Raw genomic sequence first — 16,481 nt, 5'->3', positions numbered from 1 at the left:
TCCATATATTATTCCTCCATTCTGTGGACCCTGGGATGGTGAGGTCCTCTCCACCTCTAGCTCAAGAAGGGGCTTAGATTCCACATGGATGATGGATGCAATTCCTCTGCTTACAGTTGTAGGCATTCTTGATTCCCTGGGGTGGTGGTTGACCATCTTCACCACCCTGTTAGCTGACCTGGGGAAGACCAAGAAACCAGAGAGTAGGAGTTGCCACTCTGCTGAGGCTCAGGGCCCAGCTGGCACATGGGCAGTCCAGAGATTCAGGTCTCCTGAGTGTGGACCATCCCTAGCACCAATCACAGGTTCAGGAAAAGTGACAGAAGAGGCAACATCTATGTGTTTGATAGCTTTTTTTTAAAAGTGAAAATACTTCATAACTAGAACTCAATAAATATAAATATGGTAAGAAGAAAAGTACATTTGATATTTTCTTATTTAGCTTTTTAAATATATTTGCATTCTTTTAAATGCTTCCTTTTAACAAACCATAATGTTAAGTAAAATAATTTATTTGCATGAATTTCTTTTATATTACAGACTTCAGATTATACAGAATTAGATGACAGTAATTTTGATTGGACTTGTCCGAATACTCAGATTCTTTTCCCTAATGACCCCTTGTATGCTCAGAGCATTCGTGAACCCTTGAAAAATGTGGTGGATAAAAGCTGTCCTAGAGGCATCATCAGAGTGTAAGCTATATTATTTTATATTTGTTAAAATCAAAGTTAATTCTTGTAAATGACAGAGAACTCAAGGAACATAAAACAATGGCCAGGGAGACATTCACTTAGACCAAAAATACTGAGGTCCATGGTTCTCACTGATTAAAATAAAAATTATTAAAGTTAGGTGTACAGCTTATTCTGCAGTAATGTCCTTTTTATTATTATGAACATTTTCAATGTATCTTTTGTTTTAAAGAACTAAGTAATAATGGTCAATGGGTAGCATATAACAGGTTTTAAATTCCATAGCTCATTTTTACGTAAAATAGTTTTCATCAAATATTTCCATGTCTTGTTTGTGTAGAAAATACTTTTCCCTATGTCTGTAGTTTATTGATCGTGGAAATACAGTTTTTTGTTTGGTTTGATTTTGTGTTTTGAGGGAGTACTTACTCCTGGTGGTTAAATAAAATTTTGGGACTTAATAAGTTCATTTTAATTTCATTTCCAAATAGTTAATATTAGAAAGGCCATTGCAGCAAAATTTAAAAAAATATATTTTAAGTGAACATTATCATTCACTGATATATTGTTTTGCTCTTCAAATATTGAGAGAAAAATCTATTTTTAGAGAAAAAGTCAGTAGTAACAAACCCCCAAACCAACCTGTTCTGTACCTTCATATAGTTATAATGTGGACTAATACTGCCGTATAGGCACTATAATACTTTTGTAACTGTGTAGAATACTGAGTTCGAAAGCTGTACCACTTAATAACCTAAATTATATGTAGGAAATAGTTATTTCCAGTTATTCCAGTTTCACTAGTTTGAAAACTAGCAATTTTGCAAATATTTAACATTTTTAATTTGGCTTATGTTTTTCACCATTCCTAATATTACTTTTAGCAGAGAGGAGAGTTTCAGGAGTGGCGCTAAACCACCTCTGAGAGCCAGAGATTTTATGGCCACTAACCCTGAGCATTTAGAAATCCTGAAGAAGATGGGTGTGAGTTTGATTCACCTCAAAGATGGGAGAGTCCAACTGGTCCAACATGCAATCCAAGTAAGACATTGCTATACTAATTAGATACCATCTCTTCTCTACCCTTTTTAGTTTCCTTAGTTTTAATTAAATAATGGCATTTGACTTTCTAAAAACTTTTAATGTGTTAGAGTTTGAGAATCAGAATTTTAGGACTGAAAATATCTTGGAAAGCCATGTAATTCAACCCCTTCATAAGTATAAATCAGTTTAACTAAATCATGGATAAGTTGGGAAATTTGCTTAAGCTAATATCATAGAAATACAGAAATCAAATCTGTTTTCTGTTTCTCAATCATCTTTCTACTATTACTTTAATTAGAACATGATTTTGAAAACTAATCATCAGCTTTAATATTTTTATCTCTGTATTTTACATTATTGTAGTTTTCAAAGAGCTACTGAATCTAAGTATTTTATTCATCATAGAAATCAAAATTTGAATTTATTTGTCTATGCCTAGAAAAGATAACATAACTTTTGGGGAAAATCTTTATTGATTTTTACGTAAAAAGTTTTCCTAATATAATACCTTTAAATTATTTACCTTATCAGCACAATGAGTCTCAGAAAATGACATAGTTTGCTAAATATTCCTTCAGCCTGGGACCATATTCAGGTATCCCTTAATTTCATATTCAGCCTTCCCACAACAGTATCTCCTCAGATTTCTATCTCCTGTTTATTCTTGCCATATCTTTCATTAAAGAGTATTCTGCTTGCTTCTATATGTTTGACTCATCCTCAGTCCCCCGTAGTGGGAGTGGCATCTCTAATGGAATTGCTTTCATTTAGGCCATCAGTGACATAATTACCATCCAGAGACCTCTTAATCTTTATATGATTTAACTTTTCTGAAACTGTTGAATGTCTTCTTCTTAAAACATGGCCCTTTCTTGGTTTACAGGGCATTCCACCAATTCCAGGGCATCCTAGTGATTATCTTTTCTACTTCATTGCTTTGTAGTTTTCTTTGTAGCTCTCCTTCCTTGGCACAACTACTAAGTATAGGTGGGCCTTACCAAAGAATCTGGATCATACCCTTTCCTCTCTACTCTTGTTTGACAGCGTAATCTACTTCTGCAAGCACAAGCTCAGCTATCCTGTTTGTACACATATTTTATTATATATGTAGCCCTGAATCCTACATGCAACTTTAATTTCTCTGTTCAATTAAACAGATTGCTGCATCTCAATCTTAAATATGTCCAAACCTGAATTATCTCTTCCTTCCATACTTCTTCTGCTTCAGCCTCTCTCTCCTTCTTGTGCTCTCCATCTCAGTAAACAATATCATTATTCTCTGTCATTAAAGCTAGCCATCTCAGGATAGTCTTTAACTCCTCCCTGTCTTCTAATACCTGTCCTGTTGATTTTTCTATAAAGTGTTAGGAATCCATCCTCTTTTTCTATTTTAATTAGGCACTCTTCAGCTTTCCTCCTTTAAGATCTAGTTCAAATATCATTCTCAGTCTTTCCCATATCCACACAGGCAGAATCAGTCAATGGAAAATGCTCCTATTCCATTTTCCCTCTTGAGGAATTTTATCATAGCTAATTTTACATGTCTGTCTTCTCTAGATACAGACTTCTTAAAGTAAAGGACTGTCTCCCTAGTGCCTGGACAAGTGTGAGGATATAATAGATGCCTGATAACTATTTTTTTTAGTTGAATTTAATCTGGTTGTTAGTTTGTAATTTCAAGGGGAGAAAGTATGGGTAAGTTATGAGACTTGTTTCTTAAAAGGGAAAGCCAGTAGACAAAACAAACTGAGCATTTGAGTGTTTGGTAGAAGTCCATTGGTCAATTCCTATCAAAGGTGGTTTACAGAAACAAAGATGATGAAAGTCACAGTTGTTTTCAGAAAGTATAATTTCTGAATGTTATGTTTTTGAGGATAAATAATATTGTAAATATTTGGTAGAGACCTAAACCAAAAGGAGAAATTTTAGAGTAGAAGGCTATATAGATACAATAATATTCAGAAAATAAAAAATTGTTGAAAATTCCTAGAAAGGAAGGATAAATTAATCTTTTTTTTTTTGTAGGCTGCAAGTTCAATTGATGCTGAAGATGGGTTGAGGTTCATGCAGGAGATGATTGAATTATCAAGTCAGCAACAAAAAGAACAGCAGCTACCTCCACGAGCTGTTCAAATTGTTTCCCACCCATTTTTTGGCAGGGTAGTATTGACTGCTGGGCCAGCTCAGTTTGGGCTGGATCTGTCTAAACATAAAGAGGTGGGTTCACCTATTCATGTTGAAATTGAATTTGAAATATTGTTAAATATTACATGTTTTTTTGGTCTCTTCTCTAATAGTTTTACATTATTTAAGAAACCTGAAAATTGATTTAGGTAGATTAAAGTAAATTTATGTAAAATTTGCTTATAGAATTTTATTTAGAATATCTTTCAGATACTATCCAGTTTCTTGGTGTCTTCTCTAATTTAGTACCTTTAATTGACTTTAAAATGGTTTTCAGACTTTCTGACAACTACTAGAACCTTTCTTCAAACAGAAATCTAACTCAGAAACTTAATATAGGAAACACCTAAACACAAAAGTACTCTGGCTCAAGTGGCTGTGGAGAGCATGGGACCTGAGTAAATTATGAATAACATTAAGCTAACAACCCATTCTTTTGGTTACAACATAGGAGACAAAGACCTACAAGCTGAACAATTCACAATTAATCCTTCTAATTAATTGTAGAGCTGGGACCAGAATCCAAATATCCACATAATCTAAAGCCGATATGCTTTCTACTCTATTACCCCTAATTGTACTTATTTTTTTAGCCTGTATTTTGAAGATCCATGCCTGCATGGAGTTTACATTCTGGGAGAGAGAGAAATATTTAACATGTTTACACTAACTTCTTTAAAAAACAATTCTCTGGTGGATTTAATTTTTCTAAGAAGAAGAACTGCTTGCAGTTTTTATGTATGCTAAATCCATTTTTTTCCCTCTTTCAAAAATTTTCTAGTCACAGATGATGGTTTAAAAATGGTTCCTAGGGAAGCGGACTTGGCCCAGTGGTTAGGGCGTCCGTCTACCACATGGGAGGTCTGCGGTTCAAACCCCGGGCCTCCTTGACCCGTGTGCAGCTGGCCCATGAGCAGTGCTGATGGCGTGCAAGGAGTTCCCTGCCGTGCAGGGGTGTCGCCCGCGTAGGGGAGCCCCACGCGCAAGGAGTGCGCCCCATAAGGAGAGCCGCCCAGCGCGAAAGAAAGTGCAGCCTGCTTAAGAATGGCGCCGCCCACACGGAGAGCAGAGCTGACACAACAAAAGAGACACAGATTCCTGTGCTGCTGACAACAACAGAAGCGGACAAAGAAAAAAACACAGCAAATAGACACAGAGAACAGACAACCGGGGCAGGCAGGCGGGGTTGAGGTGGGGAGGAGGGAAGGGGAGAGAAATAAATAAAGAAATCTTAAAAAAAAAAGAAAGGTTCCTAGGGTTAGCATTTGGAAACTCTGTACTTTCTGCATGATTTTTCTATAAACCTACAATTGCTCTAAAAAATAAATGGGAAAACTGCAATTGTGGTTAACAGCAATACTATAATATTCTTGCATCAATGCCAAAGATGTACTGTGTTGATAATGGGGGATGTGGAAAAAGTGTGCCAAATGTATGCTATGGACTGTACTTGTGGTAATAGTCTGATATTGTCTCATAATCTGTAACAAATGTTCCATCATGGTATGTGTTGGTTAAGGGGTATTGTATGGGAATTCAACACATGTGCATGATTGTTATTTAAGTTCACAACTTCTATAAGAAAAATATATTTTATAAAATAGGGTGGGTTGGGGGAAAAATACAAATGTAAGATAGGGACTATAGTTAGTAGAAATATTTTGAGGATACTCTTGCATAGTTTGCAACAAATATTTCACAATAATGCAGTGTTGGTGGAGGGATGATACATGAGACCCTTGTATGATGTTATGCATATTTATTTTGTAAGTTCACAATCTTTACACTTACTATTTATGCATGTTCATGTATGAATGGTATACTTAAATAAATAAAAATTTATGCTACATATAAGATGCATTATCATTAGAAAAGAAATGAGTTCTAGTTCCCTAAAGCTCTGGATATTGAGGTTTTAATATAACTAGATAGCGATTTGAGAAATTAAAATAATATTTAAGTTAGTTTTCTTTTTGACAGACAAGAGGATTTGTTGCAAGCAGTAAACCATACAATGGTTGTTCAGAGCTTACTAACCCTGAGGCAGTGATGGGGAAAATTGCTTTGATACAAAGAGGACAGTGCATGTTTGCAGAAAAGGCACGCAACATCCAGAATGCTGGAGCCATTGGAGGCATTGTTATTGGTAAGATATGCTCCATGTCATTGTGTTAACTAGACAGATATAATTTTTTTTTTGGATCTTTCCTTTTCTAAAGTTTTATCAAAGGATTTATCATACTATTTTTACTTTACCTAGACAGTATCAAGGATAGGTAATTCAATGATTCTCTATTAATTTCTATGTATCTGATATCTTTTTTGAAAGACTAGATTAAGGTTCTGTATGTTAATGCCAGTAAAATATTTGAAACTAGGTGAGAGAGTGGGGTGGTAGGGTCTGGGGGTGGGGGGTAGAGAAGTAAAAACACCCAATACCATGCATCAGAAAATGTGCCCATGAGATCCAAAAGCCCCTGAGGGCAGGAATTACACTCTCCCTCCTCCAGTGGGGAGCCATGGAAAGTATCCATTCCCCCACAAGCTGTAGGCTTTGGAGTCAGATGTATCAGTGTGCAGCTCATGCCTCTGCTATAGAATTGCTCTGTGACCTTGGGCAAACTTCAGTTTCTTTAGCCGATTATTCAGTAGAATATTTTTTAAATCTCTTTTGAAAATGGTAATATCTTTTACATGGTTGTAGGGTTTAAAAATAATATATGTAAAATTTCTTAGCATGGTAGCTGACATATTGGTATAAACACTAGTTGATAGCAGACTTTTATTCCCTTGGGGCCTTTAGTGCTAAAACTGCAAATTACCTTCAAATCATTTTACCATATTTCAACCAATGGGCTTTTCTTTTAAAAATATTTTTACTGTGGGATCATCTATACTATATAATTCCCATTTAATAACCACTTCCAAGTATGCAATTAGGTGTTAAATTACATTAATTGTATTACCATTACCACCATCTAATACCAGCATTTTTGCAATACCCCAGACAGAAGCTTTGTACCTTTTAGCATTAACTCCTCATCTCCAACCCCCTGTATTCTGTCCCTATGAGACTGCATGTTCTAGTTATTTTATTTTATTTTTTAGAAGACTTATTTATTTATTTCTCTCCCCTTCCCTCCCCCCTGGTTATCTGTTCTCTGTGTCTATTTGCTGCATCTTCTTTTTTTTTTTTCATTTAAATTTATTATTATTTTTTATTGACTTTGTAATAATATTACATTAAAATATATATATATATATATATATATGAGGTCCCATTCAACCCCACCACCCCCACCCCACCTCTCCCCCCACCCAGCAACACTCATTCCCATCATCATGACATATCCATTGCATTTGGTAAGTACATCTTTGGGCACCTCTGCACCTCATGGTCAATGGTCCACATCATGGCCCATACTCTCCCCCATTCCATCCAGTGGGCCCTGTGAGGATTTACAGTGTCCGGTGATTGCCCCTGAAGCACCATCCAGGGCAGCTCCATGTCCCAAAGACGCCTCCACCTCTCATCTCTTCCTGCCTTTCCCCATACCCATCAGCCACCATGTCCACTTTTCCCAATCCATTGCCACCTTTTCTATGTGGACATTGGATTGGTTGTGTCCATTGCACCTCTATGTCAAGAGGAGGCTCAGATTCCACCTGGATGCTGGATGCAATCCTCCCACTTTCAGTTGTAATCACTCTAGGCTCCATGGTGTGGTGGTGGTTGTCCTTCTTCAACTCCATCTTAGCTGAGTGTGGTGAGTCCAATAAATCAGATTGTAGGTGCTGGAGTCTGTTGAGGCTCAGGACCTGGCTATCACATTGTCAGTCCAGAGATTCAAATCCCCTAAATATATCTTAAACCCCAACACTAACTGCACCTCCAGCACATTAGCATGAAAGTCTTATGAAGAGAGATCCCATCTGAGTCCAGATTCATCACACATAAACACCATTTCCAAAGAGGGTCCATCTGACCTGGTAGTTAACCCCATCGGCCATGACCATAACTCCCATGGGTCTCTTTAGCCCTCAAAGGAACCAATACCTGGGGGTTGTATCTGCTTTATCTGTCTCTCAGACTCTGCTCAGTTGTGCATAAGGGCAATCCTTCTGACAGCCTCCAGACTCTTTTTTTAGAGACTCGTAGCCGTATAAACTCATTTCTCCTTTCCATTTCCCCCTTACATTAGGTCAAACAGCATTTTAAAGTCATGTTATTTTATGTAGACAGGGATATTCTGCTGATCCGCATTGAACCTTCCGTATAAGGTCATTTTCCAGTTGCATCATCAGTTGGTGGTTGATAGTGGTCCCTCGGTGCCAGGGAGGCTCATCCCTGGGTGTCATGTCCCACGCTGGGGGGAAGGCATTGCATTTACATGCTGAGTTTGGCTTCGAGACTGGCCACATTTGAGTAACATGAAGGCTGACAGGAGGAAATTCCCAGGCACAATGCTGCTCTAGGCCTTGTTCTTATTTTAGGCTTATCAGCTCACAAGCATAGTCATTAGTGTCAGGGGCTCACTGTTGAACCCTCACTTCCTCCCGGTCCCCGCCGCTGCACCTGGGAGACTGTTGCTGCTCCCCTAGGGACCATGACATAGCACCTCTGGCCAGGAACCCAGTACCCCCCCTGCTGTGGTTTTTAATTTTTGCCACTATGAGTATATCCAAACATTACCATGCTGCATCTTCTTTATCCGCTTCTGTTGTCAGCAGCACCGGAATCTGTGTTTCTTTTTGTTGTGTCATCTTGTTGTGTCAGCTTTCCGTGTGTGCGGCACCATTCCTGGGCAGGCTGCACTTTCTTTCGCGCTGGACAGCTCTCATTACGGGGCGCACTCCTTGCGCGTGGGGCTCCCCTACACAGGGGACACCCCTGCGTGGCATGGCACTCCTTGCACGCATCAGCACTGCGCATGGGCTGGCTCCACACGGGTTAGTTATTTTATATAATGGAGCTCATACCATACTTATTTCATTCAACATGATGTCTACTAGGATGAACTTTCTTTTTCATATTTCTTAGAGAAAAAAAGAAATTCACCAAATCATGATAAACAGGTCATGATTATCAGGAAATATAAATTTTCTCTGCTTTAAATAATAGGCATTTACATTCAATAAGAACTGGAAGACCTGAAGACATAGGGAAAATCCATTTTGATTTAAAAAAATTTATGGTGAATTTCCTTTGTGAGTTTAGGATAAATATAAATTAAGGCATGTAAAGTGAAATATTAGAACTTATTCCAATGAAAGATTATTTACTATTCCTTTTACTTATCCCATATGGGCACTCCAGTGTTGATTGAAAGAGTACGTAAGTTTCATTAGTTAAGTATTATGAGAAATTCTGTTTAATAACTTCAATCAGCGGATGGCAGATTACAGCTTGTGGGTCAAATCCAGCTCACTGTCTGTTTTTGTAATAAGAGTTTTATTGGAATGCAGCCATACTGCATTGTTTACTTGTTGTCTGTGACTGCTTTTGAGCTATACTGGTGAGGCTGAGTCATTGCCACAGTGAACGAGTGAACGTTTGGCCCCCAAAACCCAAGTTTTTTATTTTCAGGCCAATTAAAGAAAAAGTTTGCTGACCTCCTAACTTAAATCATCCTCTTTATCCTTGGTTATTTTCCACACTGAGATTATGTTTTATTCAAGAATTTAAGATCGTGCCATCAGTATCATTTTGAACATCTCTTACTTACTGAGACTTTAAAATATAAGCATAAAAATATAAAAAAAAATAAAACCTGGACTATAGGCATCAACATTTTTTCTTAGATCCTTCTTAGTGGAATATTTTAGATTTTCCCTTTCACTGAAGTCTAATCCTCATGTTATCCACCAGTATACAAGATTTGTCAAGTCAAATGTTTTCTTTAGGAGCTGAGTAAGTGCAGAGTCCTATACTGGATTCTATGGCTAAGAGGCAATGATCCTTATTCTCAAAAATTTAATTTCGAAGGAAAACTTTCTAATATTGTGACTTTTCTCCTAGGTTTTTTTTGTTTCGGATAAAGTGTTCTGTTTTCTTTTTTAGTGGTTTTAATTGTATATAAATGAGAAAATTTGGACTTGGTTGTTTTTTATTCTAAGTACTAGAAGGAAAATTAACTTAGAGGTCATTTGGCTATAAGAGCCAGTAATTTACTTAAGCTGATTTAAGAAGGGAGATAATGCAATTAGGTCTTTCCTGGAAGTAGAAGTAGGAACTAAAATTCATCAAGAACCATGATAGCTAACAGTGTTCACCTCTCTCTCTCCCTGTCCCCCTCTCTCCCCCCCTGCCCCCCACCCTTGTGTACTCTGTTCTCTGCTTCTCTTTGCAATTCTGCTTCATTCTCCAGCTGCGCAACAGCCTGCTCCTCCTTTGCTCATTGCTTCCAAAACAGCCATTCCAAAATTGCGGACTCAGCCCTGAGTCTGTCACTTAACTGGTCCAGTATCCATACTTAACTGAAACAGTCTTTCTGTGTGCCAGTTCCAGGTTCCCCAGAGAGACTGGTTTCTCATTTTGGTTCAGGTGGCCGTCCTTTGTCTAAACAATGTTGCTAAGAGGTGGGTCATTCTCCATTTAGCATGGCCTATGAGAGCAAGTGCTCTGAGATGGGTCAGACAGATTCTTCAAGGAGCCTAGCTTATGAAATTGGGGGTGGCCATGATTGGCATTTCCAGTAAAAGAATTTATCAGTCCTAATACTGTTATTTAGCCAGTGTAAAATAGCAATACTGTTTAATTCAGCTTTTAGAGGAAAAACCACTATAGTTATAATTATTCTTTGCGAACATTATATAAAAAAAAAAACATCAGTTTGTAGTTTTGTAAAATAATATAATGCCATTAGAGGAAATCATAAACAATAAAAAAATTTCAGTTATATCACTGTAATCCAAGTCTTTGAGTTTTTCCATTTGACTTTTTAATATGAAATTTTTAGTCATAATCATGAAATTTGTGTTCTACTAATTTTCACTTAATATTATATTCATCATGTTTTTGTATGTGTGCCATCAGTTTGTTATCATTTACTTCTATAATGGGTTATAGTTGTTCACACTTATAAATAGCACTCTAGTAAACTTTAGGCAAAGAATTTTTTGCTACTTTTTGTTTGTTTTTCAGGGGACAGATACATTTTTAATATAGAGTTCAGAAAGAAACCACAAAGAATAAGGCCACTGAAGAAGCAGCCCATTCTTTTAGATTGGCTGAGAAATCTGGGAAATGTCTTCAGTCAAGGAAACGGCGTGGTGTGCTGACAGAACACACACTGCAGCATAACCTGCATAGATCAGATTTGTCTTAAAGAACACACTCCTTCAAAGTTTTTAGTGGCTTGTTTGGGGAGTAATAATGGAGAAGGGAATGGAGACAGCCAAGGGAGAAAGAAGAAAAGTTGTTAAATAATCACATATGCCTGATACTGGTGCCTTTTTACTGCTTTTGAATTATTTCCTTAGGATAAATTTCTAGGAGTATAATTAGTGGATCTAAAAAGTATGTTTGTTTTTATGGTTCTCAGTGCATAAAATTAGAATTATATTTTGTGATGTAACAGTTCAGGTTACTGTGCCATCAATAGGTAAAAACAATAAATATTGGTAGATAGATCTTTTTAATGGAGGAATGTTTTTATGTTTCCTATATTCATTTTCTGGCTAGATGACAATGAGGGGAGCAGCAGTGATACTGCCCCTCTGTTCCAGATGGCAGGTGATGGAAAGGACACAGATGACATCAAGATCCCCATGCTATTCTTATTTAGCAAAGAAGGAAGTATCATACTGGATGCTGTCCGAGAATATGAAGAGGTAGAAGTGCTCCTTTCTGATAAAGCAAAAGATAGAGGTAAGGATAGAAAAGGTAGTATTTATTTTACTTTGTTTGCTGAAGTAGGGTTTTTAGAATTATATTTTTATATGAAATTTACCATTTTTGCTGTGATTTTGCCCAGTGATGAAAATACAAGACATGCTTGCCATTCAGTTTCAATCTTCTAAGGAATAAGAAGAGATTGTATAGAATTGTTATATTCAATGTTGTAGTAGTTGGGTCTCACCAGGCTGTCATCAAATAACCACTGTTTTGGTTAAGGCAGTAGAAATCTAATATCTTCTCCCTACTGAGATCTAAGTTTATCACACAGATATTTGTAAGAGTTATCAATGAGTGATGTCTGAAAAAGAAAACATCCTGCCTTAATTCATGGGTATGTGTAGCCCTTTGTAGGCCAAAAAGTTTGTTAGTAATTTGAAAGCTCTCTGAAGTCCAAATTACTACATAAGTGTAAGGTCTTAGCACCCAAGGGATAGGGGAGAAATGTGAGAAAGTAAACCATCAGACATAGGCTGTGATCCTGCTTATCATAGCAGCCTATCTTGTCCATGGAGACACCTATAGAGAGTGTTGCTCTCCTCCATATGCTTAAATGGATACAATTGTATAATTTGTGCAGGGTTGTTTCCCCTGGGGTGTTTGATAGATATGTAGGAAACTGATTCAGTTCAGTATAACTTCCAGATGGGACATCTTTTAAAAAATCTAAATGTTTAGTGATCATCTGGTGCTATCCTAAGAGGTGTTTTATCTCATCATCTTGTATTGCTTTTACTCTTCTTTGAGATTCTTTCACATGCCAACTATTTAAGAGCAGTGGAGTGAGTGAATAGCATGTATGTATGTAAGAATGTATAGATGAAAATGGAAAATAATATAAAGGTTTTCTTATCTTCTTAAATCCCTCTATGTACCTGATATTTTTTCTGTACGCTTTTCTAAATTTTTATTTTCTTTCCTACATATATCATTTAGACACATCAAAAACTTAGGCAAATTATTTTTCCATCTAACTCTTTAATGCCTTTCCTTTTCCCCCCTACTTTGTGCTACCACTGGAATTTCAGCAGCAATATTAAAAGGTAAAATGATTCCAAACTACATTATTAATAGTAGTAAGTATCTTGCATTAATAAGTCTTAAACTATATATATTTATATATATGTGTATATATATATATATATATACACACACATATATTCATAGTGTTCTTTCAGTGGATATTATAATGTCTGGTTTAACATAATTAGATTATTTTCATGTCTAGTCAGCTGTCCCATAATAAGTCTTTATTGAGCCTTTCGTTACAAATTCTATTAATTATACATCCCATATAATGTGATAATTCACTAGTCCAGGTCCATGCAAGAGTCACTCTAGCAAAGCCATTGTTGTTTTGGCATTTATTACTTTTGATTACATCTTTATTTGAGCACAGTGTAAGATATTTAAAATAATGGACTTATTTTAAAAACTCGTGTGTGTGTGGGCAGGACAGATGGGGTTAGGACTAAGAAGTTACGGTTCTTCCCATACCAGAGAAAGGGCTTGAGAAATGGGAAGCTCTAGTAGGAAAAAAAAAAGTTCTTTGAACAGTATTCCCTTAAGGACATTGTAGTGAAAGGATTTTTGTCTAAATGATGTATTTTTTAAAAAGTTTTATAATCTATAAATCTACTGAAATGTGATTGTTATAGAATGGTCTTTTAATATTAAGTCTTCAAAAATCCCCCTTTTTTTAATGTGTTCTTTTGAGAACTGTACAGCTATATTACTAAATCAGTAACAAGTTAGAGTATAACTTAATATTTATCAATGTAGCAAAAATAAATAATAGTTTTATGAAATCAACTACTTTATATACTTAGGAAACTTACAAAGAATTTCTCTAGTGGTTATCATTAATTTGCCCTATACCATTACTGCTTGCATTGGTTTTTCTCACCTGCATCAGAATCAGTTGGAGTACTTAATTAAAAGTATAGATTCCTGAGTCCTACTCCAGAATATTGAATCAGAATCTCTGAAGGTGGCAGAGGAATCTGAAATTTTAAACAAGCCTCCCAGGTGATTGTGATGTAACCGGCTCTTCAGCTACTCTTTAAGAAACTCTGAACAAGACCAAGAAAGCATCCCTTTTCTTCTCCCAGCCATGTATCAGGCTGTCTTTTAACATCAGGGTGCTAGGTAGAATTATTTACGTATACCAAATAATAACATCCTTAAAATCTGAACAATAAAATGTCCTCTAGATTGCCCTCTCTAAAATTCTTATTCCAGAAATACGTATAGTTCTTATAAAGTCACACAGTACTGACTGACCAATCCTTCTTCCCATACATGAGTAGAGAAAAATAGAAGTTCCAGAATAGGCTCCCACCCTACCCCCATCTTCTTAAGCTGATAATAAGTCTCAGCCATTAGTGTAGAAATATCTTAAATAGTCCTATTAGCTAGCAAAACTTTTCAGGGATCTTTTTTTTACATTCTTTGGATGTCAAAGCCCTAGAAATTTATGAAGTAGAGATGTTACTTCCTAGGGTCAAATCAGTCATAATTCTAAAAGTCAAGTTAGCTATAGTCTATTGTTGAACAGAATTTCTAATAGCTTGCCTCTCATATCTTTCCAAAATTTTAGGAGTTTATAAAGGTATTTACTCGAAATTCCAACCCTGTGCCCACAATAAAAGACAGTGTGCCTTTACCTTTAGATCTGAATTGAAGCAGCTTACAGTTGAGAATTAAATATCTGTTTCCTTATCTCAATAGCATTTCTCAGGGAAGAAAAATGAGCATTTTTAAGTTCCAAAACATTATCATGCTGGTGACTTACGGTGTAGGCCTACAGTGCTTTTATGGTCTATAGGCTAATATTTTTAGAACTACTGCCTTATCTGTGTCTGTCTGGTATAGAAGCAGACAGAGAAAATGGAGGAGAGAAAGGTCTCATGGTGAACTCAGGCAGTGTCAGTTTTCATAGATTATCTCCTATTGAATTTGGTCAGGATGAATCTGTCCTTGAGTTGAACTGTGGCATCAAGGTTGCTGTTGAAAAGAATTCAGTTCTGAGGAGAAAAATCTAGTACATATGCAGATAGCCTCTTTGGTGAGTAGCATGATAGACATTCTTGTTAATCAGCAAAATTAATACTTTCTCTCCCTTCTCCAACCATGCCAGGTTTTCTCACCCATTTTTGCATTTACACATCTCTCCCCTCATTCTGGAAATGCCTTATCAGTCCTTATTTCCCACCCCTCAGCCCTTTTCCTCTTTGAGGATGTTTAGGCTTCCTAAATATCCAGCTTAAATGCCACTTTCTTTATGAAATGTTCTTATTCACCCAAGTAAAATTAAGGGAGTTTTAAAAATAAAGTTCTATGTATATAAATAATGCACTTTATATTACTTTGTATCTCTTTACCTGCTTCTCTTCTCTGTATTCCTTGCTTTCAGTAAATGCTGTTTGAACGAATGAATGAATGAATGATTGTAAAATATCCAACCTCTAAGTCTTTACCGAGCTTCCCTTTCCCTTTTAGTAGCTATCCTAAATAGTAGAACTTAATGAGTTTGTGTATCTTGAGATTTTTTCTATTCTTTCGTTGGTTCCGAGTTTCTCATCTACCATTCCTGAATTTAATATTGTCGTCATTATTCTCTTGGGACTGATACATGCTGGTAACAGATAACTCCAAAGAAAGGTTTGTAGCAGTGCGGCAGCCCCTAATTCCTCTTTTCCTTTTTATACTTGTTTAACTGCCATTTTTACTTTCCTAATTGCTGCCTCTTTTTCTGTAGTTCCTGAAGCTTGTGAAAACGAGAATATTTTCTTCTGTGGTATCTTCTTCCAAATCCTACCTCATTCCTGCCTACCTTTTTTTTTTTGGCATTTGAATTCAGTTACTCCTTGATGACTCTCCTTTGTATAGGACCTCAGATAGTGATCATTGTTGTCTTTGGATTGCATTAGTTTGTATAATTTCAAAAAATTTTTTTTAAATTTGTAGCAAGTTATACAACTGAGAGGTGTTTTAAGAAAAAATTAATCTCTCTTATCTTCCTGAGATAACCAACCAATGTTAACAGTTTGATATGGAAGATTTCATACTTTTCTCTGTGCTTTATGCATTTCCAAAGTACAGATATATATATTAAATTTTAATTTTCACAATATGAGATCATAATATATACATCATTCAGTAACTTGCCTTTTATAGTTAAATCTATATTAAGGACATTCTTCCAAGCTAGTAAGATAGTGTAACTTATTCTTTTTAAAAACGATATTATATTTTATAGTATGGTTATACAATAATTTATTTAGCCATCCCACTATTAGACGTCCAAATTATTTCTAGGTTTTTGTTTTTGTTTTGCCTAGTACAAAGAATGATACAGGAAAATCTTTGAACATATCTTCTTACGAATTGATACTTCTCTAGACTTTTAAGATTCCCTGTTATGGAATGCTGGGGAAAGGATGTGGATTATTATTTTCTTTTTTCTTTTTTTTCTCCCTCCCCTCCCCTCTGCTGTTTTTGTGTGTGTGTTGTTTTTTTTTTTTTACTGTGTTTCCATTTGCTATATGATCTTCTGTATCTATTTCTCTTTTTGTCTTCTCGTTTTTCTCCTCTAGGATTCACTGAGATTCGATCCTGGGGAACTCTGATGTGGAGAGAGGTTCCTTGTCATTTGCACC

General features: G+C 36.2%; 1 protein-coding gene across 2 annotated transcripts in view; it reads left to right on the top strand.

The window, feature by feature from the left end:
* EDEM3 (ER degradation enhancing alpha-mannosidase like protein 3) overlaps positions 1-16,481 on the top strand; it is an 83,563-nt gene that overhangs the window by 57,679 nt on the left and 9,403 nt on the right. The window contains exons 15-19 of one of the 2 annotated variants that reach the window (XM_058274855.2): positions 541-695; positions 1,583-1,736; positions 3,765-3,956; positions 5,904-6,069; positions 11,608-11,793. In XM_058274855.2, coding sequence (XP_058130838.1) covers positions 541-695; positions 1,583-1,736; positions 3,765-3,956; positions 5,904-6,069; positions 11,608-11,793 — 853 coding nt within the window. Of the gene's footprint in view, positions 1-540; positions 696-1,579; positions 1,737-3,764; positions 3,957-5,903; positions 6,070-11,607; positions 11,794-16,481 lie in introns of both variants that reach the window. The other variant, XM_058274854.2, reaches the window with a different exon arrangement.

Source organism: Dasypus novemcinctus, chromosome 13 (assembly GCF_030445035.2).
Source record: "Dasypus novemcinctus isolate mDasNov1 chromosome 13, mDasNov1.1.hap2, whole genome shotgun sequence".
In the NCBI taxonomy this organism is placed as follows: Eukaryota; Metazoa; Chordata; class Mammalia; order Cingulata; family Dasypodidae; genus Dasypus; species Dasypus novemcinctus.
This window is presented reverse-complemented; position numbering and strand designations above follow the sequence as displayed.